The 27,706-nt window shown below is 40.4% G+C and overlaps 1 protein-coding gene across 1 annotated transcript; it reads left to right on the forward strand.

Moving 5' to 3' along the window:
* Positions 1 to 27,211, forward strand: emilin3b (elastin microfibril interfacer 3b). The gene is made up of 6 exons (XM_084720940.1): positions 1 to 696; positions 21,012 to 21,134; positions 22,482 to 22,804; positions 22,935 to 23,272; positions 23,389 to 23,736; positions 24,737 to 27,211. The coding sequence occupies exons 1-6, from the start codon at positions 512 to 514 to the stop codon at positions 25,880 to 25,882; spliced, it is 2,463 nt and encodes an 820-aa protein (XP_084577066.1). The 5' UTR covers positions 1 to 511; the 3' UTR covers positions 25,883 to 27,211.
* Positions 27,212 to 27,706: the final 495 nt, after the last annotated feature.

Here is a 27,706-nt window from a genome sequence, read left to right on the forward strand (position 1 = left end):
TTGCACACACACCCTCACTCATGCAGAGTGCACAGGACTCAGAGGGTCGAGCCTAGTCAGCAGGTCCCACACGCTTGCATGCGTGTGTGTGTGTGTGAGCTGAAACTTTCCTAGAGACCCGCTCTTCCCTCCTTCTTTCCTCTGTCCTCCTACTCTCCTCTTTCTCTTTTCCCCTCCTCCTCCAGCACACCTTTGTGGTGTTTTCCTTGCCCCTTCTTCTTCCTCTCCCCTCCCTCTTCAGCCTCACTAGTTTTCCCTCTGCTCTGTCCTATGTGCTCAGACTGTGGTTAGTGTGCGGACTGGAACCGTATATTGGGCAAGATGCTGTTGATGCTACAGCTGTTTGGGCTCTATGTCTCCTTCAGGGCCCACTGAGGAAGACAAGACCGCACGTGAGCCGGGGAACTTCAGCAAAACACTCTGAGAAACAAACTTTTTACTGTTTTCCTCACCTGCAAGTTGCATTTTCAAGACTCTGGAATTACTTTTAAAGACTTAGAGAAAAAGCAAAATGAGGACCAAGTTGTGTCACCTGATTGCACAGTTCTTCCTCTTAGGAGTGCTGCTCTCTGCAGTGGACAGTAAAGGAACTTTCTATGGAGGTCATGTCAACCCTTTCTATGGAAACAGATACAACCTGTACAAGGCTGGACTGAACCCTCACCACTCACCAAACAAGCCCATGACCCGTCACAAGTAAGTGCACTGTTTTGGACATGTCACAGGCGCTAATGCACGTTTTATTTCCCTTCCCACGCTGCTGGGGATTGAATTCAAAAAGCATTCCAAGTAGTGAGAGTGCTTGTGAGCAGCAGGACCCACCTCATACTGTATTTCCCCTGAGGAACACATGTCATGCTCCAGAGTTGCGGAAATATGGTTTGCGTTAGGGCATCGGCTTGGTAACAGATCCCTGAATTGACTCTCTGTTTCTCTCTTGCTCACCATCAGCCCTTTTCTGCGGTTCACACCTAAAACCATCTGCGGCTCGGGATAAACATTATACAGCAACAATGACATGCGGCGTTATGAAAACAAAGCCGTCATTATGGTCTTTATGGCGCAGCGAGGGGGGTGCTGAGTTGATGACAAGAGTATTGATCCCTCACAGCCGCTGTGTGTCTGCATGTTTGTGTGTGTGAGGTGGGAGGGGGGCTCAATTAGAGGCAAGACTTACAGTACAGCTGGGCACCCGCTGCCAGAAGGGAGTGGTACAGATAATCACCAATCAATGTTAAAGCAGTGTTCTCAACTGAGTTTGCATTGAAATTATAATTGCACTTTTTTTACACTACACTAAAAAGATGTAACCAGCTGTACTTTGTATTAAATTAAACAACATTTGAAATAATCTGTTCTGTTTTAGACTGGATTAGAATTTTTTTAGATCATTATTAGACCTCATTAAAGAAAAATTAGGGACACATTTCATAGGGACACATTTCACTTTAGTTTACAGTACAGTACAGTTAATACACATTAATTTGCATTTTAGTTTACAGAAGAGTTCAGTTGTAATGTGTTACAATTTCAATTTTAATACAAAATATGACTTGTTACCTCTAATTAGTGTAAAATAAAATGCGACCAAAAGTCTTATTGAAAGGTTGCTTTTTTCCTAACTCTTCCAATATCAACAAGAAGAAGCGGATCTCCTCCTGTTTTTAATCAGAGGTGTGTGGTGTGTGTAAATACGCTGGACTCATATTGTCAGGACCGCATGAGCATAGAGAAATAATAATTTGAAAGCCATGAAGCTGTGAGATGAAACAGAGCCATGCAGATATATGTTTTGCCTGGATAGGGACGGCTGATGTTTGGCCTGCGGGGCTCTTTTCGTTTTTTTTTTTTTTTCCTCCCTTTCCCGTCTCTTTTGCCTGGCTTCCCCTGAGAGCTGTTATGTCTTTGGACAGCTCCCCAGCTACCTGCTGCTTCACTCAAACTGCCACAGAACACTGCTGATCGCCCAGCCCTGCTTAGTCTGCCATGTAGGCTGCCCTCATCTCCTGGGAATAGGCTCTTCTTCAGCATCCATCAGTCGGAGAGCAACACCCACATTCAGTCTGCACCTTTAACTTTCTCACCCAAGAATTTAACCTCCATGTAAGCCTCTTCTGTTCCTCCTTTTCCAGGCAGCTTCATCATATGTTTACTCTATCAGTACTCCTAAGCCAAAAGCGCAACTTTTAACTTTTTTTCTCACTGGTGACAAGTGTTAGGCAAAAAGTACTCTATTACTAATTGAAAAAGTAATTTCATGATATTACACTCTAAAAAATCATACAGGATTTTAGTGGAATCAACTAATAATTTCTCATTAACTTCAAGCTGCAAAGAAATTTTAACTGACCACAAGAAGAAGATCAGCTATTTCTATGTAGTCATTCGTAATAGTTGCAAACGGGTCAGATCCTTCCTGAACTCAGATGAAACAATCCTGTGTTTATATTTTCCATGGCACAGATTCAGTGAGTAGTGCGTTAGCCAATTGAAATTTAGCATGACGAGATTTTTATTTTGATTTTAAATTTTATTTTGACGTCATATTGTGTAGTTATCCTGCAGGAAATACTACCATTTTCATCCACAATATGAAAATTCCTTGTTGTAACTTAAACATAAATATGCAGGTTTTATTTAATCAACTTAATTACATTTACATTTTCTAGTATTTATTATGAGAACACTTCAGAACTTAACATAAACTAAGGCCTTCTAAATTGAAATCTTTTGACTGTAAGTGATAAGTTGAATAAATGTACTGTCAACTCATTAAAATAAGTTAAAACCCTCCTGAGAGCTCTCTTTTTTATAGTTTGAAGAAAACACATGGAAACTTGCAGTGTGTCTGTAATACACTTAAAGATGAGTCATGGTTGCTTGTTTTCACTGTAATGAAAACACTGCAGACCATGACGAAGGTTAGTATTGAATCCAGTAAGTATAAGGGAGTATCCTTACACTGAAAATGTAATAAATTCACTGGGAGCTGTTTCACATATTTTTGTGCCAACGTTGGAACAAAGTAGCTCCTGCAGGAGCAGCTGTGTGAAATGAAGAAATTACTTTTTAAACTGACAAAAAATGTCAAAAGAAATCTACTTTGTTGGTAATGTTAGTCAGAGTGACTGCTGCAGTTGTTGGTTCACCTTAATATCTTAAACTTATTGAACATGTTTTCTCAAGTACAACTACAACTTAATTAGTTTATTTGACTAAAAAAGTGTATTTATTTTAAATTACCCCAACTTGTCTTTTCAAATTCAGTCAACATAAAATGTTGCAATCTGGACACTCACTTTTTTAAGGTAAAATAAATAGTTTATTTTTATAGTGAGTGGCTTTGTATGCCCAATATTGCTCATGATCACTTTTCTTGCTGTCAAATCAATATCATTCTCAGTGCTCTCTTTACTTTGTTCTACTTATTAATCTGTTTTATTCCATTTTATTGTATTTTTATTTTCTATTTCATTATATTCCTTTAAAATCCTAAACATGTCTTTCTTAGTTTGACTAGTTTGACATTTCTTAATTCCTTGTATGTCTCATGAAAACCACTGCTTTGCTGAAATGGGCTGTAAACAGATGAACTTGCTTTGCTGTTTGACCTGCATTTTATTTTTCCTCTTATCTGATACTTTAAACTTTGCTGCTCTCGGCCACTGTGTGCTGGAGACACATGACAGTGACATCTGTTTACTTTGTCACAGTTGGGCCAAAGACGTTTATATTTACCCATCCCAATTTATGCCTGATACCCTTCCAAGCCCGAATCCTACTATTGATAGATCAACCAGGTGTTATAGATTGTTCTATTCCAAACAAACTGATCAGGAATGACAGGTGGTCAGTAATTGCTTGTCGCTGGTAGCTGGTAAAAATCCCCCACATGTGTCTGTGTCCAACTATAGTGTTGATACAAGAGCTGCTGACCCACCTTGGACACTAAGGGCCCCGGGGACGTGTCAGTGTCAGACCACCACTACAGATATATGAGCTCAGTTGTTGTCGGCTGACTGGTCAGTGGAAACAGACACTTAAAAATAACACACGTGCCATGACGTGTGTGTGTGAGAGAGAGAGCGAGAGAGTGTGTGTCTACATATTTGTGAGTGTTTGTTTGTTGTTGTGTATTTTTGAGCAGTTGTGCTTTTACAGATTCTAAATATGAACTCTTGTTTCTGACTGACCACACAGTCACGTGGACGAAACACGCGTGTTTTTTAGTGACATGTTTAAAAATTCTCAGCTGTTGGTGCACCACAGGCTTCATGTTGAATTATTATCTGTGTTTTGGCAGCAAAGCGAGTGATTTGATTTCACAGTCCTTCCTTTCACTCGGTGCAGTGAGAAAATGTAATAGCCCTCTAGTCACTGATTGTGGCATCTTAGACGGTTACAACACGGTACCTGTCACAGCTATATTGTGCAGTTTTTATTGGGCCAGGATGAAAACTGTGCAGGTGGCTCAGATTTCCTGGAAGTTGTTTTGGCACAAGATTTTGGCAAAGCAGTAATTCAAAGAAAATACATCATTATGTTGATCTTTTTTTCATCTTCGACACTGCAAAAAAAAACAATCGAGATAACTCAAAATTCCAAGGTAAGTTTTTGCAATAGATTTTTGAGTTTTGAGCCCAACTCAAATTCTTAAGTTTTATAGTTTATAGCTTTGCCAACATATAATAATTTACTTTTTTTTAATGTTTTTACTAACTTACTTTTCTTCTTTAGATAAACTTGAATCTCAAAAATATTGATCACAGGGAGCTATGAACCTTACTAGTCATTATTTGGGTGCCTGGACATGTTTTTTATTGAAAATATTGAATTATTCTCAATTAAAACTATTATCCATTGCAGTAAGTTGCCATGAAATTTTGAGTTCTCTCAACCAAGAACAAATTATTAAAAGATTAGAAGCTGTTGCTAGTTGGTATGCTTATATGCTGTTCATATGAAAGTATATTTCTAATTTATTATGTGTAACACATTCCTAATTGTCTTCTTTTTCTTCTTTGGGCTGTTCCATCTGCCACAGCTGATCAGCTGATCTTACTGGCAGACTGGGCCCCACCCAACCCAGCATGGAAATCTTATGATCTTTATGATTCACATATTTGATTCGGCACAGGCTTTTTGTGCCGGATGTCCTTCCCGATGCATGACCCTTCCCATTTATCTGGGCTTGGGACCAGTAAGTAGAAATGCACTGGTTTGTGCATCCCCACTGGCTATGGAGGTACGTCGCCTCGCCCAAGGATACTTGGAGGTGGAGCCGACCTGATGATCAGTGGGTGACCCCTCCTGAGCCACAGACAGCCTCATTCCTCATATAATTGTATAAATCACAAGGGGCAAAGGCAAACAAAACTGTTTGTGGTATCTCATCATGTTGCACTACAACAAGATAACTAGAAAACAAAATACCCACCAACAGGTGAAACATAATCCAAAGTTATCACTGGGAAATGGGTTTTGTATAAATCAATTAGGATACCAGCAGATGCTGCATGTCTTCTCTGATCAGATTAGAGACGTATCTGAGGGCTTTTCGATGATGTATGGGACAGAGATCAGGGGGGAAAGGTCGGTGAGTTGGTCGAGGTTAGAGGTTATGGGCTGCTGTTGTAAGTTTGTGTTGAGTGTCCAGTGGAGGACAAGAGTGGAGCCAGTCTCCTGCTAAGGGTCACAGAGGCTGGGCAGTAAATTCCCAAGCTCCTCACCAACACATATTTATCTATCTTACCGCTTTCACTGACCTTTCTGCTAAAATGTTTGGGATTTTTATGACAACACTGAGTGTTTTATTAAGCCTGATGCATTTTACGATAGCAGAATTTCAAAGTGTGATCATCATGATGAAATGATTGCATGGTGTTAGCAATGCACTCCAATCAAATTGCAGTTTGGGGAAATTTGCTTGTCATGTTTCTTTCTAAGAGTTAGTGAAAAAGATTGATTCAAGTCTCATATCTAAATATGGTGCTCATATTAAATATGGTGCCACAGTTAGCAGTCATTTACCTTAGCTTTGCTTAAAATAAGTGTTGCAAGGCAGATTATTTTCCTTTGGACAGGGCCAGGCTATAGCTATAGTCGTAATGCTCACCTGCTTGCTGTAGCTTCACATTAAGCCAATGTAAGACCGATATCATCAAACCTTCTATAAGAAAACAAATAAGACTATTTCCTACAGTGCTGGACTACTCCTTTTCATTTTACATGTGTGAAGAGACCCTGAGATACATGAAGTCCTTCACTTGGGGCAGCAAATCACTCCCAAAGAGGTATATTAGTGTGACATTAGCAGTAATGGAGGCTGTAATCTGAGAACCCGTTGGCTGTCATCTGGTGACAATTTAGCCTCTTGGGGCAACAGCCAATATTTCAGAACTTCTGGTGTAGCCAGTGGGTAACCAGGCTAATTCTTCATTGTTTACTGTCCGATTAGCAACTTGAAACGCAAGAACTGAATTGGTGGTTAACCTGTATAAAGAGATATTTACCAGACCATAGCTAATAGGTTCAGAGGTTGTATTTTGGCCAGAGTGTTTGACCCATTTCTCTCTCCTCACAGACTGTTTATCTGAATATACCCAAAGCTTGGTCAAATGTGGTTGGTCAATATAACTCACAAAAAACAAATAGAAACCAGAATGCTTTTGACAGTAAAATCTTCTCTATAGATTTTGCACATGCAGATATTAATAGATATATCAGTTTTTAGAGATCGCAGCAGTTGTTGCTCAGGAGGCAACGTGGGTCGTCCACTAATCAGAGGATCTGTAGTTTGATCTGCGGCTCCCCCGGTCTGCATTTTGACTTGTCCTTGAGCAAGATACTGAACCTTAAATTGCTCCTGATGGCTGCTCCATTTGTGTGTGAAATGGTGAACACTGAATCATCATGGGGCACTTTGGTGTGGGCAATATATCACATCGCTGTGGTGAAGAGGGAGCTGGACAGGGAGACAAAGGTTTCAATTTTACCTACGTTCTATGGTCCAACCCTCACCTATGGTCATGAACTCATTACTGTAACAACCAAAAGGATGAGATTGTGGATGCAAGCTCTTTACGAGAGCTGGGCTCGCCCGCAGAGATAGGGTAAGGATTACAGATATCTAGAGGCAGCTCGGACTACAGCCACTGCTCCTTCACATCAAAAGGAGTCAGGTGAGGAGGTTCAGGGACATGTTCAGAATGCCTCCTGAGCACCTTCGGTTGAAGGTTTTCCAGGCATGTTCAATTGGTACAACATGATGGAAAGATTTTATATTCCATTTGATTCAAAACACCTCAGAAGTCTCCTCGAGGGCCTGGAAAACTTTGCTGGGGAGAGGAAAGTCTGGACCACCTTGCCTGGCCTGCTCTCACCACCGGATAAGCGTTGGATGGATGTAGGAAGAGTTTTTTCTGATGTAACCTAAAACAGTGGAAATCGGTTCATTGAAATTTACACTATTTTGATTATTCTTTATGTGATTTTTCATTCATTTTCAACTTCATGTCATGGAGTCAATTAGTTTGTTTTTGAAAGATCTGCCCTCCTGATTTAAACACATGAAGAGAGCTACATGACACACTGATTAGAAAGTCTCTGCTCCAATGCTGTATTTTTAGTCACTAGCAGTTTTATATCAATATGATTTTAAATGAAGTTTTCTTACTTCTCGGACAGAGTGCAGAAGTTCTGGCTTCACTTTGTCTCTGTAAATATTATACAGGGCCTATCATTATCAGAAAATATGTTTATAATTGTTTTTTTTTGTTTCATTCATAATACCCAGTCCTAGTTCCAAGCTATCTTTTTCTTAGCTGCTCTGTTATTGTGTGTGCTACTTTATTTTTTTCAACATCCACCCTCCACATCGCTATTGATTGAATTCCCAACACAGTACAGTGAGCCTAACAAATCTAAGAATTCTACTTGAATACCCTTTTATTTTAACAAAACAGAGAGCTATTCTTACTCAAAGAAGATTATGTGCTTTGGGAAATGCCTGAGGATAACTTATTGGTGTTATTTCACTACCGCAGTTTGAGCCCCTCACTGTACTCCAAGAGAAGAATACAACACAACAAAGCAACATAGAGAATATATGCTTGTCCAGCAAAGCAGCTTAACAGTAGTGCTAGCAATGACAGGCTGGCGGCCAAAATTTACACACATGTAAAAGTATTGGACTGCCTTTAAACTTCCAACGAAGTCAAAATCAGTGTTCAGGTGTTTTTTGTCACATATGTTTTGCACTTCACGTCACCTTTATAGCAGTATCTGGCCCAACGATAACAAAAGAATTGTTTTGTCGATACTCCTGGCTATTTTCAATGGTATTTCAGAGCCTTTCCGGAAAATAATTAAAATATGTCAATAACTCATCCTGCACCTGGCGACATACACTAAATTTGGGTCCAGTGAAAAGCTTTTTTTTTTTTGCTTATGACACCACCGGAGCACGGAAGGAGAATACATGTGTTCACCAAAGCGGACTGAAGTATTTCTGGGGTGTGGGCCTCATTGTGAAAAAAAGCTAATGTTCATTTAAGAGTTTCTGAATTTACAAGATAGCTTTACCTTCACTTGTTGTTAAAGTAACTAATCAAGATGAACACAGCCTACAAGACTGACGGGGAATACAGTACTGAGGTCAAAAGATATTGTTAGCTTTACTTGTTGCTAAAGTACCTTAGCAAACTGCTAACTGCCATTAGCTCAGTTAGCCATGACTCAGCCCTGGGGGCCAAACACAGAGAGGAAACCACCTCTGTACTGTATCCTTGTCCCTGTCATTAAACTGGAAGCTCTTTTGGTCCTGGTCTGTCTCTGTTCAGTGGGAGTGTCAGTGTACCACCCTCCTTCCTATATCCACAGCACTAAAATGCCAATCAATGTCCATGACAAGTCCCTCCCTGGCTGTGTGTTTTACAGGAAACACATGAGCTACAACCACTCCACTGGCTGTTTCATGGGAACCTTAAAGCAATGATTCTTAAATGGAGGTCCGAGGACCCCAGGGATCCATGGCACTGTGCCAGAGGATCCATGAAAAGTTTTCTGATTCATTCATTTAAATTGTCATGATCTAAAAAAGTTTTTATTTATTAAAAAAAAAGGCTTCATTATACTCTGGATTTATTTTATGATTAGACTTTTAGCAATCATTATTTATTTATGCCAAGTATTTCCTTTCATAGGCCTGTCATATTCAAGCCCCAGGCTAGGCCTATTATTGTTTTTCTTTATTAGATCCCTTTTGTATTTTCTACCATTTATATTTTATCAGACACCTTGTGTTACTCTCCCCTTCCAGGTTTTGTCTCTCAACTATAAATGCAAAAAGCCGAATGCAGAGCCAGCATTTAGTTTGTCTGTTCTGCACCACTGTAGAAACCTCCTTGGAAGAGGACCCACGTCCTCTGTAGATATAAACAGTTCTTTCGAAGGTAAAGAAAACTCAACAATTCTAATTTTTAGGTGATTATACACAAATGAAAACATATTCATGAATATTATAGTTAACTTCTGCCATATTCTGCTAATAAACCTCTGTAAATTTTACACTTTGGACCTTTAAGCTCTAATAACCAGAGCTGGCAGTGAATGACAGTGGATCCCCTTCATCCTAGAGCTGGGAGTATCACATCTTTCCTTTAAACCTAATCAGAAGCCACAAGAGCGACGTCAATCAGCTCTGCACCATGGGGCCTTCAAGACCTGCCAATTGGCTGGAGAAAAGCTTCATTAAAAGCAAATATGGAAAGAGATGGGCCCTGGAGGAGTGGTTTTAGCCCACAGACATGGTTATTAAAGGTCCTGTTAAAGATTGCATGGTTTTCTATCTGGCCTGTTTCAGTCATAAATCTGTCAGTGGCCTGGGTTCAAACAGTCAGGAACCCTGCAGGTGAGAGAGCGGTCAGTAATGAGGAAGGTGAGCCCTTTAGTGCCACAGTGTCAAAACATCGAAAGCAACAAAGGGAAAAGTGGCGGGTTAGAGGGTCAGAGATGTCAGGGTCGTGATGAGGCAACATAGAGGGGCTTGGAAGAAAAAAGAGCATTAGAAACAGAGGCAAGAGCGGGACTGGCATGCTTAGATAAGTAAACAGAGATTACCTGCAGTTTGCAGATTTTGCAGAAAAAAGAGAGGAACGTTATGAGAAAAAGAGGGGATTGAAAGGTGAGTTGTTTTGGGCCCAGCAGAGGGTGGAGGTCTGGCAGCAATAATATTTGCCAAAAACGCTTCACATGAGAATCTGAGATGGGAATTCTGCTTTCCCCATGGGAGACTGTGAAGCGATTTCGGAACTGTAATGCTATACTGGAAATATTTACAGTGGGACCAGAGCAGCAGTCAAAAAATGACACGCTGCAATGACAGAAAAAAGACAATATTTTGCCTTTAAAAAAGGGAAGTGTGATAGGAGAGAGAGAGAGAAAAGAAAGGCAAGAGAAATAGTCAACGTGGCTTTCCTGTAACGGCGAAAGGAGGTGAAGACTGTTTTGTTTTTGTTTGGGGAGGATGAGAGAAAGGTCAGGTGACGCTGGGAAGTGCATAAGAGAGTTCAATACACTCATGATTTGGATAAGTGTGGAGTCAGTTGGATTGGGTGGTTCAGTGAGGGTGTGGATCAACTAGAGACATTCATATTTTGGGTGTTTTCATGATGTTTACAGTGAGACTCAACTTATAAGTTTCTTATAACACACAAGAGAAATGTTTTTTTACATAAAAAAAAAAAAAGTTAGACATATGTGAAATATCACCAGAAATATTTTAAATACAACTCACAGCATCTGGAGAGTAATGTGCAGCAAGCCAATTTGTAGTTTTGGCTCAAAAGAGTCTTTAAGTGGATCTAATGCAATCCACAACTCAGGCTTGGGTTAATTAGTGTAAACATCCTTCGAGGCCTAATTTTGTTTTAAACTACACACCCGATGAGTCGAATGTAATTATATCAGATGCATTAGCTGAGGTTGGTAACTTCACTCAAAGACAGCACACTGATCAGCTGCTGTTCGAGACTTTCAGCCATACTGGCAGCGTGGCTGCAGGGATGGCAATGTTGGTTGATCTATTGGTCCAGTCAAGTCTCTTCAGCATACAAATAAGACAACTTTATACATTCAAATATCATGCAGTGCATATGCCAAATACAAATTTTGCTCACAGTAGACATCCCAATCCTTTCCATTAACTTCTGTGAAGAGTAGATCCAAAAAACGTCCAAAACTTTGCATGAAACTATCAAAGGTTTGTGTCTCGTGTGAAACCTAAGATCGTTGCAATTTAAAATTTTGAGTTACGTGATGTAAGTCACGTGACTTACTTCATGTATGTAAGATTGATCTTTTCCTAATCCTAACCAAGTAGTTCTGTTGACTTAACTTAACCAAACTGCTGTTTCACAATGTGTTTATTTATGTTACCATGACAGTGAAGGTCACCTGGCTCTGGATCTGCTGTCCACAGAAGTGAATGGAAAGGACTGGCATATCACCTGCATGCAAAACTGAACTTTGGCATATGCATTGCATGATATTTGACAGTGTAAAGTTGTGTTATTTATACAAAAACTGACCACTTATTGGTTGGTTATTCTGCTCTAGACTTAGACAAAGTATTGGAATTGTCATGAAATTTGTTACAGATACTTGACGATTAATCCTCATGACTTTGGTAGAGCTACCATGAGCCATTTTTGTTTTTTAATGAAATACCTTGTCAGCTATCGAATGGACTGGTATGAAATTTGGTACCGACATTCACATCCCCCTCCTGCAGGATGAATTGTAACAATTAGCATGATCCCTAACTTTTTATCTAGCTGCATTATCAGGTCGAAGTTTTCATCTGCAAGTTCAGGCAGTCAACTTGAGTTGCACTGATAAACACACAACATGCCTCTCTTCCTCTGCCCTGTCAATGCCACTGCAGCCCTGAATCAGAATTGCTTCTTTAACCCCAACAACTCCACCTGCAGGCTCTGACTAGTTCAAGATATTTGCTCATCGCTCACCAATATCTCCAGTTACAGTCTGGCAGACGCACTTTACCACACAACACACCCACTTCACTTTACTATATAGTTATTGTGAGTCCAGAAACAGGCCTACATGCAAACATGAGCAGCTCAGAACAAGGCTTTGTGGTGACGGCCCACATTTCCCTTCATGCCTGGACTGAATAGTTTAAGTTTGTTGCTTTATATTTCAAAATCCAAATGTTGTTTTTTGTTAGTGTTTACACCATGTACTGTTCAGACCATAATGGTCTATGTTGGTAGCCTAATTCTTATTTTTGTGCTGGTTTATCGCTTTAACTATCAGTGAGGAGGACACCCACAGCTGTATTTTAATTCTCTGTTTTCAAGTTCTTGTCCAATATTTTGGATGCCATTAAAGGGTTGATACCACTGAGAGCTGCTCTCTATCTCTTGTCATGCACTGCCTGTCACTATTTGAGCAAAAGCCATATGCATCTTACTCTGCCAGTTGGCAGCCCAGTAAAAATGTGTCCCGACCCTATGTTGGGGAAATGCTGCTCCATGTAAACATATCTGCAGGCAATGATGAGGTCAGAGCTCATACGCCAAACTTTAACTATGTTCTCTAAGTATGCTGCTTTAAGAAATCCCATCAGCCTCAGCTTTATTTTGTGTTTAGTTGTTATTGGCAAATGTTGGGATGATAACACGCAAAGATGATGAAGATGGAACACATTCTACTTTGAACATGAGTATTTTAACAAAAGTAGGTATATAAGTACGCTGATATTATTATTTAGTCTTTGTGCCAAAGACTGTCAAAATTAAATAGATGAAAAACTTCTAAATTTCAAGGCAAATTACTGCAGTAGATTTTTAAGTTTTGAGCCTGACTCAGTCTCTTAAATGCTGGAAGTTTCCCCAACTATTAATCTTTTGTTGAGATAATTAACTTTTTGTAAACATGAATCTTTGAGTTTGGGAAACTCAAAAAATTGCTTTTCAAAAATAGTTGAGTAAAAACATTGAGGTGAAAGTGAAAAATGGTAAACACTGAAATACTTTCAATTAAAACCGTTTAATTTTCAGTCACCCAAATTATAAATAAGGTTCACAGCTCACTATGATTTTTGAAATACATTTTTTCAGTTTCTAAAAATCAAAGAATTAAGTTTGTCTAAACATAAAGTGTAAGAGATTTTTTTTTTTAGTTTTTTTTTTTTTTTAGTTTATCTTAAAAGTTTAGAGTTTGAGTTGGGCTCAGAACTCAAGTCTTTTGCAATAACTTGCCTTGAAATTTTGAGTTGTCTCAACTTTTTTAATTTCCAGTGAAAGTGCAGCCTCCAGAGCAGCTTGCATGGTTGTCTTTATTATAAATTTATTACATACGTCGACGACTTCCTATTCCACTGACCTACTTCACTATTCTTTAGTGGCTCTAGGTCACTCAGGTCTCCTGACCAGATGCTTTTTCCTGTCTCAGGGGCAAAGTTAAACTTAAAGGTTCATCATGCCTTTGCAGTTGCTTCCCCAAAGCAAAAGAATAGTCCACCTGCCCTCAACTGACACCTTTAAATCTTGTTTGAAAACAGTTAATTTCTCTGACATTAGTCACATCAAGCTCCGCAATATGATGTGCCTTGCATATTTAAAAAAAAAAATTGATGTTTTATGCTTTTGCTGTTACTGTTAATTATAGTTTTACCGCTGCAGTACCCTATTGAAGTTCTCTGTATATTCTTCTAGTGCTAGTTGTTTTAAAATGCAAGTCATAAATAAAGTTGATTTGACCTGGGTGACCTTTACTGTCTGGCACTTACTGGATGATCCTGTGTGGCCAACCCCTCCCATCTGTCACCAATGAGTGCTAAAACAAACATCAGAAGGTATTTATACTTTTTAAAAGCAGTCTCCTTGTGCCACATTGGCTGAGAGATGAGGTGTGAAAATAGCTCAGAGGAGGCCTGCGCTCTCCTCTCTCTGCTTCTCCTTCCTCTCTGCATGTCCTCTGATCTCAGATCATAGTGGATCAGGACTTCTCGTCCTTTTTTCCCACCAAGGTGTCCAGATCAGTGCTGTCTCCCCGAGGCTGGACATCCTTTAAACACACACACAAGCAGGCAAAACAAAGTTCTCACCAAGACAGCACTTTTCTTCTCACATATGACCACTTACACATCATATTTCTGGCGATAAAGCTTCACCCTGCAGAGCTGTGTGGTCTCTGTGGGTGTGAGATAAAAGGGCCGAGCGCTGTTGGTAATATGTGCATGTGTGTGTGTGTTTGTGCAGCTCACACACACTATCACAATCCCTCAAGCTGAAACTCACCATTCGTCCTATAAAGATCTGTTTTTACACAGCAGAGGAGGTGACCTGCGGTTGCCCTGACCGACACTGCAGCGCAGAGGGACAGAATTTATCTCAGCACTCGACTTTGATTCTCACAAAGCCAGAACTCCTCCGTCTGTAAGACAGTGAGGATAAAATATCACTCACAGGCCCAAATGACATTGACAGATCTGTGAAAACAGACTGCACAGACTGAGGGACAGAAACAGAGAGCAGGAGAAAGGTTTTTGTTTTTTTTTCATCCCTTACATCTGGATTCCTGCACTTTTCAGGCATTGTGTGTGAGTCTGAAGGTCACTGGCTCCCCCCCCAGATGTGCACCTGACAAACAAATCTGTGAACATGGTCACTTTTCACTGCACTGATCAGCTCTGTGTGTAACGTGAGAGGGGTCCCGCACTTACTATACTGTACACACAGACAGACTCATGCACTCTGCTCACCATCAGCTGTCAGAAACCCGTCCACACTATTAGAAATGAAAGTTCTAACTAGAGCCAGAGAGGGTTCTTTGGCTTGTCCCTGTAAGAAAACCCTTTTTGGTTATTGGTAGAACCTTTTTGAAATGTTCCACTTGGAACCCTTTCAGAAAGTTGCACCTAAAACCCAACATGAAGGGTTATACTGAGACCAATCTGTGAAAGGTTTTACCCAGAACCCCCTTCTACAGAGAGTTCTACAGAGAACCTTTCTAGGGTGTAATGGTTATATCCAAAACCCTCTCTGGGGGTTCTATCCAGAACCATTTCACCTTCCAAGGGTACTACCAAGAACCCAACCGGGGGTTTGATCAAGATAATTTTTGAAAGTATTTTATCTAGAACCCACCAAGGTTTTATCTTGAACACACTTTGGGGGCTGAACCAAGAACCTTTGCATATTTCAAGTGTTTTATGTAGAACCCACCCAGAAAGGTCTACCAAGAACCCTTTTTTATTCCAAATGTGTTATGAGGAACCCACCAAGGGAGTTCAACCGAGTGTTTCATCTAGAACACACTAAGGAGGTTCTAGCAAAAACCTTTTTATATTATAACTGTTTTATCTAGAAATCACCCAGTGGGTTCTACCCAGAATCTTTTTAGACTCAACGGGTTTTGTCTAGAACACATTCAGGGAGTTTTACTGGTAACCGTTTTGTATTCAAAGGGTTTTAGCCAGAACCCACCCAGAGAGTTCTACCAAGAACGCATTTATGGTACAAAGAACCCTTGACTAAAGAGTTCTCTGGATGAAAAGGGTTCTTAATGCAACCTTTAGTCTTACAAAGAACTTTTGATAAACACTTTCTTACACAAACGGTTCTTCAGAGGCATATGGGTCTGGATAGAATATCAGGCCTTCAGGAAGGAACCTTTTGGAACCCTTATTTCTAAAAGTGTATGCATATAGAAGCTTTTCATAACTCTCTCACACACAAAAAATAAAGTCATAAAGCTCCTGGTTGCAGTCGATAAATCTGTCATTTATGAGGAGGAGGAAACCATACTCATTTAACACTTCTAAAGTTTTACAATATAATACTTCAACCACTCACTGTAGTGCTGATATTCTCTGGATGACAGTATCGACAGTTTTTCTTAACTCCAGGAATCTCTATTACTGTCACCATGTGAATGTGATCTTGTGCAAATATATTTGTGCCAGAGGAAAATGTAATTTATTTTGGCGCTCTGTGTTTTCTGAGGCAGCAGATGAGAGCGGAGGGAGTGACCAGTGTTAACCCTCCCCTCAGGAATCGTAAAGAAAAGAGCCTGCAGGTGGGGTGGTGGCGGGGAAAAATGCATGAAAGCAAATTATGAGCAGCATTGTAACATCAGCAGACTGAGCTGGGACACAGTGCATGAGTTTATCATGAGTTTTCAGGAGAGAGAAAATGTGCCAGATGAGGAGAAGACAAGACGCAGTCTGTTTCATTGTGCAGAGAATCAAATCCAACAAAAATCCAATTCCAAAGAAAAAAGTCCAATTCCCACAGACACTTATCTCTCTGTATTTATTTATTAATAAGGATGATGCTCAGTCATCAGGACCTTTCTCAAGACATATCAAGATTAAAGTGATTATAGTGACATAGCGCTTAAATACAGCCCATTGCATGATAGTTAACAGCTGTGCTGGAGGTGTGTCTATGGTCACATCCTGCAGCTTGTTTATTTAAGATTCCCTCAAACTGTCAAAACATCTGTCTTTTTTTCCAAGTTAGTGATATATGTGTTAGACATATTCCACAGTATAAAAATGGCTCATGAGCCATTGCCAGTGTGGGTCTTATGACTTGAAATCGTACACCTGGATAAATTAACTTAAAGTACACTTAATTTAAGTATACTTACATGTGCACATGATATATGTTCTAAAAGTGTGCTATTTTTGATGTGCTAACAATGTACTTAGTATGCTAATGATAAATCATTGTGCAACTAAAGATATGATGAAAGACTCAGATACGTGTAAATTTACTTAAGGACATCTTTTTGTACAAATGCTGCACTTTTACTGTAAGCACATTTTAATCCACTTTTCAGATTACCATTAATACACTCGTAATATATGAGGAAAAAATTTATAATTCAATAAAAGTATGTGGATAATACATTGTAAATATTATCTCAATTTGAAATTACTTTCAAATGCACTTAAAATATAATTAAACATAATTAAACTTTAGTATATTTAGAATATATTAATGGTGTCTCATAATAGTACAGTTAAATACATTTCATTGTATTTCATTATATCTTTAGTAGCAGTAATGACACGGCATTAGCTTATTAAGTGCATTTTTAGTACACTGAAATTAGCAAACAGATAGGAAGTCCTTTATATTACACTATTAGTATGGTTATTTAAGTCCATTTTAATTTTACTTTAGTGTACATTATTTTTCACCTGTGTTGGTAATATACAATAATATGTACGTTATATCTCGTAGTGGTGGCAGCAGGAGTTTCAAAATAATCAAATATTTAAATAGAAAAGTGGACGGGCAAAGACCAACTCTAAACAGTCCCACCAGAAATTATGATGCAGCCCCACTTGTGTTGTCAGATTAAGTTTACAGTCTTCGTTCACTATGCCTAACCACCATCAGATACATAAAGGCAATGTTTCCAGCCAAGATTTCCCTGCTTTTTTATGCCAAAGAAATCATCTGCAGCAAGCAGTAAATTGCCTGTGTGAGTTTAAAGTACTTTAAGAACTCCCATCACACCACATCAGTTCAGGTCATAACCGCCACTTCCTTAACAACGCACGACCTGGCAGCAGGTTGTCAGGCTGGTATGAAAGGAGCTCTGTCATTCTGACTCCTGCCCTTTTCCTTCCACCGCTATTAACATATGTCAACACAGGGAGAGTGGTGACACACACACTCTCACGCACACATGCACACAAAACACTGTCAACACAGTCAGCGGTTTGCAGAAAGCAGCAGTGGTTTCTCACAGATCCTGACAGACTGTCCTGCCTGTTAGCCCTCTGAACCTGTTAACTTGGCATGCGTGGACCCTACTCGGCCCCCGTGTCCCTCCCTGCTCCTCCAGACACTTCTATTTGTCCTGAAACAGCTGTGGAGTAACGTTAAGTACTGCATGTGTTGCTAAATGCTCCCCTCTGAATGTAAGAAATGCTTCACATGTGAGCCTAAAGAGCGCAGATCATCGTTTCCTGTGTTGCGCGGGGGCCAGGGGAACATTTAGCAGTTGCTGTAGCTGCACTGGCAGTGAAGTGAAGTGAAGGAGAGAGAAGGTCCAGCAGCTCCAGCATGATGCAACAACTGCTCAAAGTATTATAGTGAAGTTATTATGTGTTGGATTCTGCACATATTTCAGGAGGATTTTCAGGATTGAAAACAGTCTCAGTTATACTTCTTGTTTCTTGTCTGGATAAATGATTTTAGCTCAAAATTTATGCTTTTTTAAATCAATGCACATGTCAACATGAAATGAGTTTTGAGTTGGTAGTGAAGCTGGTGAAACACCACTTTGAATTACACTCTTAGAAATAAAAGTGCTTATTGGAACCATAAAGGGTTCTGCAGCTTGTCCCCATAGGAGAACTGGTTTTGGTTCCCCGTAGAACCTTTTTACAAAGTCTCCACTTGGATCCCTTTCAGAGGGTTCTACCAAGAACCCAGCACATAGAGTTATAACTGGAACCTTTATTAGAGGGGCTACAGAGGGCTCCTCTGTGGTGTAATGGTTCCACCCAGAGCCCTCTCTAGACGTTCCATCCAGATCCTCTCCATCTTCTAATCCAAGGGTCTCATCTAGAACCCACCTAGATGGTTCTACCGCGAACCTTTTCATGGTCCAAGGGTTTCATCTAGAACCCCCTGGGTGGGTTCACTGGAGAACTGTTTTGTAATCCAAGCCTTTCATCTAGAGCGCATCCAGGTTGTTATTTCAAGGGTTTCATCTAGAACCCGCTGGTCAGGTTCTACAGGGAACCTTTTTACATTCCAAGTATTTCATCTAGAACCCACGAGGCAGTTTTATAGAGAACCCCTTTATCTGCCAAATCTTCGCATCTAGAACCCACTCAGGTTGTTACATTCCAAGGGTTTTATCTAAAACCCCCTGGTTGGGTTCTACAGAGAACCTTTTTATATTCCAATGGTTTAAACCAGAATCCATCCAGGGGGTTCTATCAAGAACCTGTTTATAATCCAAGAGTTTCATGTAGAACCTGTTAAGGATGTTGTGCCAAGAACCCTTTTATATTCCAAGGGTTTTGTGTGGAACCAAAGGGGGACCTGTTATAAATATCCTTTGTAAGGGTTTCACCTATGACCTTCTTGTCTTCAGAGGGTTCTACAAAGAACCATACTGTGTTCTACAGATGAGGCAACAATTATTGAATCCCATATATTGTATATGTTATCATCCCTAATTTTAAAGGTTCTGTTAATACAGTTTTTATATGAACAAATATTTTTTTAAAAAATCTTTATCCTGTGACATTTGGTTCTTAGGCAACCACTACAGCTACCTGGCAACCACTAGAACAGAAGGGGGCAGGGGAACCTCTGGTGGCTGACTGTTCAATCAGTAGCACCTTTAACAATCTATGTTAGATTTGTATAAATTCAGAGAACATCTTTCAACAGCCAATGATTGTTTGGATGACAAAGGTGCCATAGGAAGCCCTAGTCTTACAAAGAACCCTTGATGAACCCTCTCTTCAAAAAAAGGGTTCTTCAGAAACAAATTGAGAAAGAAAGAAAGAAAGAACCTTATTTCCAAGCATATAGAGAGAAATAAAAGACAATCCATCTGGACAAAGCTCAGCAAACATCCTCTGTCATCACTTTGCGTCACGCCAGAGTTATCCAAAAATTGTGGTTTTTAATAACAAGCAGGAAAACTTCACTCAACGTAATTTATCCAAATGCACTATAAACCCTTTCAAAGCATGTCAGGTCTGGTTATAATTATACTAAAAATGCAATTTCAAAATTAATAAATCTCATCTGACGCTTCCATTATCATGAACAGACATCTTATTAATTCAATCCTACATTAGAATGAAAACCTTTTTATAATGTTGTTTAAACAAAACTTAAAAGCAAAAAAGAAAAAGCAGAATGAAGGCATAGCTGAACTACTGCAGCACTAAGAAGTATGCTTTCAGTGTATAATCACTTGAAAGTGAGAATTGTTGTGTTTTTATTACCTTAGAATGAGCTGTTTATGTCTACAGGAGACATGGGTCCTCTCTTCCATGTAGGTCACCATGTTGCTGCAGTTATCCAGAACAAACTAAACAAACACTGGATTAAGATGCAGCCTTCTGCGTTTGGTGGCCACCATAGGTTCTCCTGCCCATGGAAAGGAAGAGTGACACCTTCCATGGAGAACCTATAGTGGTCGCGAAACTCTAGCAGTAGTGTTTGCTTTGTCCATTCTGGGCTACTGTAGAAACATGCTGGTGCAACATAGTGAAAGAGGACCTGCACCCTCTGTAGATGGAAATGGCTCATTATAAGGTAATGTAAACTCATTGGTTTTTATGTTTAGGTTATTCTACATGAATGAAAACACACTTATGTGCTGTTATGTTCTGTTATTCTGCCAATGAATCCCTTTAAATCAACTACAAAACACTGGACCCTTAAAGTGAAAGTATTTTGATTGAGGGAAGAAATAAGTTTACATGATAATAAAGTGGACAATATTCTCTGGAGTTTGCTGATATGGCATTACTACAACATTACACTATTTCTGTGTACCCGACATTAGTGAGTGAGTGGGCTGATGTAATAATATATGTATGTATAATATGTGTTCTTTACTTGTGCTACTGTTAAACAACATTTCAGTATTTTCCTTTGTCACTGACACTTGTGGACATAGTGGTTGCTGCTCAGCAAAAGCTATGTGGTCTAACTTTTATACACTGAGTTTTACAGGAATTTATTTGAGTTACTGAGTTTATTTTTGGCATCATTGGGGAAACATTTATAATAACCTTTCAGAGTACTGTAATTCAAGTGTGCAGAGAGAAAACTAGACTCCTGTACAACACTTTGGATCCGAGCCGCCAAGCCAAAGTGTTGTTATCACAGAATCACTTACTGCACCTTTAATGAGCTGGGTGTTGTAGTGTTGATATATCAGTGCTGTAAGTTGTTAAACTCTATAATGTCACTCTCCTGTCCCCACAGAAACCACTGTGCCTACGTGGTCCAGAAGAACATCACGTGCACCATGCAGGATGGAGTGGCCACCTATGTGAAGGCTGAGTACACCACCAAGTGCATCTGGGGTCAGAAGTGCCCTGTTGTCATGTACGTTTTTCAAAAAAACATTTCAAGTTTTACCTACAACTTTTGACTGTTCAGTCTGAATCTTGGTGAGTCTGACCGTGAAATTTAAAATGTGTGGTTATGACTTAACATTCAGCAAACTAGGAACAGAGTACAATATACTTTAATTCAATGCTGCCCTCTAGTGTTCACATGATGTGCTGCCTGTGTAATGACGTGCAGGTCCCCAGCTGCTTGAACATCTGTGTTTGTAGTCAGAGCTCTTCCACAGAAGAGAGAGACCACGGGGGAAAATGGTGTTTATTCAGTTCTAATGAAAAATAATAGACAGTTTGAAAGTTCAAATGACATCAACTACTGTGAGAACATTTCTTTCTCTGCCTTAAAAATGCTGAAGAGCTCCTCCTCATTTATGAAATATCCTTGATCAGATATGATCTCACTTATGATGTGCCCACCCACATTTATGAAATGATAAAAGTAACAGAAAAAATGAAACAGTATTGTTTATTTATCATGATATAAATTAATGTCTAATTTAACCATAACTTTAGCTCCTGCAGATACAAGCGTGTCTGCATGTGAGTCTACATATAAGCAGTTATTCTCATGTGAAGATACTATATGTTATCTAGAGACTTTATTAAAATATACCTTTCAAACCAGGACAGGGGAAATAAAACAAGTGGATTTCCACCTCAGAAAAGACAAATTAATGACAATGAATATGTACTTGTGTCCATGTGGGGATGTAAAACTGTTTTTATGGGGACCCACCTTCCTTTTGGGGAGAAAACACACATCCCCATAACATAAATCATTTAGGGTGAAGACTTTTTGTATCATTTTGTAACTTACCAAGAGTATTCCTTATGTATTCAAATCTGAACATTCAAGAATTGGTCACAAGTTTTAGCATCAAAATGCTGTGCTCCAAAGCCGCTCTAGAAACATTTCCCACGTAGCGCTGTATCCTACATCATCCTTTTTTGCTAACAGCTGAGTTTCATTTTTTAAAAAAACCCAGAAAAGTGCACAGATGGAGTCACCCTTTAAGGTTAGGATAAGACTAGGCTGTGGCTATGGCAGGGGTTTAGGTTTCGTCTCCAGGAAGTTTGATTCACAGTCATAAGGAAATTCAAGTTAAACAAGATAACACTGAAGTTGGGTGCTGACCCTGGCGCAATCCTCTGATGCTACATCATTTATGTTACACTTATCTTAATCTCCTAATCTCCCTCTAATCCATGTTTGAACCCACTGAGAACAACTTCGTCCCTTTATCTCTGCTCTGCCCCTCCCATCTCCTCCTCCTCTGTCCTGGCTCTGTGCTCTTAATTAGTAAACAACCCATCATATTTCCTTTAGGTACAGGACATTCTTCAAGCCAAAGTACAAAGTCGGTTATAAGACAGTGACTGAGCTGGAGTGGAGATGTTGTCCCGGCTACTCTGGAGATAACTGCTACGATGGACCCACGTCACTGCCTGATGTCATGATACCACCTTTCAAGGGTCCAGGTCTGCCCCATCGCCCCGGGATGAAAGGCTTCCCCCATGGCCCTAGACCCCCTGTGGACCAGAGGCCTGGAGGAGGCCAGCTGGAGCCTGGCAGACCCTACCCCGGTGTGCCTGACCACAGACCAATACCCTCAGGACAACTACCTGCTGGGAACGGAAAACCAAACTATGGTGAGAATAAATGCCTACCAATTTACTCCAAAGACCAAGGGTTTGAACTTTCTCTCCTGCATCAGAGAAAGTATTTTCTCTTTCGCTCTTTTTAAATGCCCTTCCATTCTGTTTGATCCTTTGAAAACAGGAAACAGATTCGGGATATCAGGAGTGACTGGTGAACGTTTGGACCGTATGGAGGAGGACTTGCGTCGCCTCACTCAGGGTCTGGACACTCTAAACGGGGTGGTGGCTGGCCTCGAGGAGCGATTACGCACATCTCTCCGGGAAGACACCAAAAAAATCCTGGTGCCCCTGCTCCCCAACCCTCCCCAACCCACGGTGGGAGTTGGGGCGATCCCAGATGGAACTCCTGGTGGACTAGAAGGAGAAGAGACCTTCCCTGGTTTTGGAGACTTAGCTGGGAGGGTGACAGAAGTGAGGGATGAGCTGCGAGCCAAAAGTCACATCTTAGAAGAGATTCAGGTACAGTTACACTACTACAAAGATCAGTTCATACAGTGTCTAGATTGATCAGGCTTCAGTTGCCCTTCCTTTTTTAGATGCCACCCTTTTCTTATTTCTCACCTGCGTGTCTTTAGGGGATGGTCCTGGGTCATGATGGCCAGCTGAAGAAGCTGTTGGAAACAAGAGGCAAGCCCATCCCTGGCCCCAGCTCCACCGCACAGCTGGATGAGATCCTGGAAATCAAGCTGGCTGGAATACGGGCTGAGATCCTGGACGGCTTTGAGCGCCGTCTGACTGGTCTGGAAAACCACTGCGACAAAAAGATTGGGGAGGTGCAGAGGCAGTGCCACAGGGATCATATGGACGGTCAGCAGCAGATGCAGCAGTCTCTGGATGGAAGAGAGACTGGCCTCAGGGAGGAGTTGGGCTCTTTGCAGGCTCAGATTCAGGGCCTAACTCTCACTGAGAGCTGCTGTGGACAGGTACGCATGGATGTGTTTGTAATATGATCAGCATGCAGTCATACACAATCAATTTAACAAGTGAACAGTTCTTAAAGTCCAGATGAAACATAATTTTGAGAGTATTTATTGTGGGTTCTGTATCGTGGCATATTTTTTAGTGAAACATGAGAGGCAGACGGGACATTGGAGAAATTTGATTTAAACTTTGAAAAGTGGTTGTGTGCTGCTGTTAGTTAGCTAACAGTCGTAGCTCTCTGCCACTAAAAGCTGGTGGATGTCATGATACTGATTAAAAGTGGTTGGTTCAAGCATACTGTATCTATGTAAGCACACAACTTATTTTGTTTTACAAGAAGAGAACATGATTGGATTTTGATATGAGAATACAAAGAACTGGATCTAAAACTTTTTTTGAATTTAATTGTTATTAGGTGTGCGATATGAAGAGATGTGATCTTACAGGGGTTCATTTTGACTTTAAATAAATTTGAATAATAATAAATAAGTTTGGGTGTAGAAATAACAATTCAAGAACCATGAGACATGACCAACATTTAGAAAAAAAAGGTTACAAAAAATAGTCTGACATTTTAGGCAATGTGCTGATTTGCTTTCTTGCTGATAGTTAGATGAAGCCATTTTCATGTCTTTGTGATAAATATTAAGCTCAACCTAGAGACATTTATCTTAGCTTAGCATAAAGACCAGAAACAGGGTTAGTCTGACTCTGTCCAAAGGTAACAAATTAACCTACCAGCACCAGTAGTGCTTATTAATTACGAAATTATATCTCCATGGTTTTATTTGTACAAAACTAAAGCATGTAAATGACATTTCATGATTTTAAGAAGTGTTTATGTCAGGAGCAGTGACTACCTGGTGTCTTGACATAACCATGAAGTTCCTAGACAACTAGCAGAGACTCCAGCAGAGAAAGCTATATCTCTTAATCAAAATAATGTGTAACTGGACATTTTATTGTATTACTAATGAACTAATAAGTTATTGATTATTGCAGGTAAACAGTCTGTCCCAGCGTGTGCTGCTGCTGGAGGAGTCAGTCAAAGGTTTGACAGAATCTCAGCGACAGCTCCAGACTGCCCTCACCGACCAGACCATACAGGTGGAGACGCTGATTGAGACCCGCCTGGTGGACATAGAGGGCCGCCTCAATGCCACGGAGGGTGGACTTGATGGAGCAGCCGAGCTCCCTGGAGGTCTGGACGGCTTTAAGACCATACTGGAGGACAAGCTGAAGACGCTTGAGGACAGGGTGTTGGTGGCCGTTGAGGAGCTGAGTAACGCCACCGCTCCAGCACTCCTGGAAGGTCAGGTGGTCCCTGCACTGGAGACGGAGATCGAGTCTGTAAGAAGGAGGGTGGAAGGAGACCTGGACGGCATTCAGAAACAGCTAATAGATCTGGAGCTCCTCTGCACCTCCTCCTGCTCACCCTCCACCCCACCAGCAGGGGGTGTCAGTGTCACTGAAGTAGAGGAGGAGTGTGAGGGGATGGAGAAGAAGATGACTGACCGTCTAGACACTCATTCTAACCAACTGGACCAGCTGAATAACACCCTGCAGAACCTGCTCTTCCGTATCGCCCAGGAGGACACAGAGGGCATTGTCCAGGGGGAGATCACCCTACTGAAGGTCAACATCAACTCAGTGAACCGCACTCTGAAGGGCCTGAAGGACTCTATTAGCTTGATTACAAGTGAAGTGGGCCACACTAACAGCACCTGGCAGCAAAGAGAGAACCAGCTGGTCAACCAGGTGCAAGGAATCACCAAACTCGTGGGCCACCAAGCCTCCCTCCTGGGCGCCGGGGAGAGGCGGCTGGCCCAGCTGAAGGCAGAGCTGGTGTCTTTGAAGAGACGGCTGTCCGGGGAGCTGCAGGGCTGCCGGAGCACAGCAATAGAAGTGCAGAGGGAGGTGAAGGATGTGGATAGCAGGGTGAGCCAGGTGGAGGGCCAGTGCAGCAGCCTGGGAGAGCTGGCGGAGCACCTGGAGAGGATCAGGGCAGAGCTCGAGAGACACTCGGACTCCTACCTGGCCCAGGTGAATGGCACTCTGGCCAACCATTCAGAACAGCTAGCTGAGCTGAAAGGCGATGTCAAAGACTGCGTGGCCAAGGGAGCAGCCAACCAAAAAGGAGACCAGTAGCATTTGAGCTACAGAATCTTAAAGGGATAGTTCAGCCCAAAATCAAAAATACATATTTTTCCTCTTACCTGTAGTGCTATTTATCCATATAGCCTTCAGAAGTTTTTTAACATCAAAAGTAGGCCTTGAGTTACAAAGGTTGAGATGCCCAGTTTTAAACATTGCCAGTATGTTGCAATGTAATATTTGCAACATGTGACTGTTGCAACCTACCACGAGTGTCTTCTTATTATTTTAAATATTGCTGGTAAGTTCTCCCAGTGTTTCCTCCACTTTTTGGAGATGTTGTGAATAAAATACTTGTTACTTTGTAACATTTCAACAGTTATCGCAAATGATATGTCGCAACTGTATTGTTGCAGGGACGTACTGTGTTTGTACAAGTGTTTAAATGTATTTTTTGGTGCTTTCAACACAACAAGCCAAGTGCCATTTAGTCCCATTATACTGGAGAGAAAGCATACATCTCTACAGCCAAAATCTCCAAAACTCAGCAACTCACACCAAAACTATCTAGATGGATAAATAGCACCAGAGGTAAGAGGAAGAATGCATATCTTTGATTTTGGGGTGAACTGTCCCTTTTTAAAAAAAGAGACTTATGTGTGCTTATCATTAGGCTCAAGTGACTTCCTCTGCTTCCCCCTCTTCTCTCTTTCAAATCTCATCAGTGCAGATGCAAATTAACTGAACCGGTGAAAGTCATTTCTCATAAGCTCCCCACCCCAGTGCCTCCAGATGTCCCACGTATTTAGTGTAATGAAGTGAGGAAGTCACAGAATGCAAAGACACACCTATGGTTGTATAGCTGGGCAATATTTTCCCTTGAGATTTTATTCTATAGGGCATTTGTTTTTGTTTTTTTCTCTGATCATGATTGTTTTGTTTTCACATTTTACCTTTTTTTAACTTATATGAAGTGAATGCATTGTTATGATGTTAAACTGTTTGTATTAGAGAGATGATAACGAAACAAAGTGGATGAGATGGGACTAATACGCTGCTACGGGTTTCTACTGACAAGCACACTTGACATCCTCCATGTGGACACTTGTCTGTCTGGCCTTTTTTTTTTTTTTTTTTTTGGAAAAATACTGTATATGTCATTTTGGTGCTATTTACATTTTTGTAAACTTCTGTTTTACACATGTTTAAAATGATACGTACTTCTGCTTTGACAGTTGTTTTTGTTTCCTGCTGCTTTGCTCTAAGTTGCAGAGAAGTTCAAAAAGTCACCACTGGGGGACAGTGACAACACATTACATGGCATGGTAGATGGAAAGAAATAAAGTCTCAAACACTCCTGGTGGCAGTGTTTATTAGACACTATTTCTGGCAATGTATTTTATCTTTTCAAATATTAAGGTGGGTATTCTGAACATGTCAATTAATTAAATTCAGTTCAATACAACTTTATTTATCCCTGTAAGGGATAATTATGCAGCAGCTCGCCTGTGGAGTTAATATGGGCTTTATTATTGAGTTATTATTGTTATCATTTTGGAGCTGATGGATGATTATGAATCCCACATCCCTTTATGTTTTTATTATGGATAATATTAACTCCAGCCATTTATTGTTTGTCAACAAATGCAAAAAATGAATAAATAAATATGAGGGAAAAAACAACACTGATGATTGTAAGGCTAAAACAATCAGCTGCTATGAGTTTAAAAACTATGTGGAAATCTAAATTGATACACTAATAATATACGTAGCAAAAATATCTCAAAGCACACAATGCTGTACAAAAACATCAAAAATAAATTATTAAAAAATTCAGAAGGGATCCCGGTATTACTGTGACCCAAATTCAGCTACAGT

This window comes from Lutjanus erythropterus, chromosome 6 (assembly GCF_056507025.1).
Source record: "Lutjanus erythropterus isolate fLutEry1 chromosome 6, fLutEry1.hap2, whole genome shotgun sequence".
Classification (NCBI taxonomy): domain Eukaryota; kingdom Metazoa; phylum Chordata; class Actinopteri; order Lutjaniformes; family Lutjanidae; genus Lutjanus; species Lutjanus erythropterus.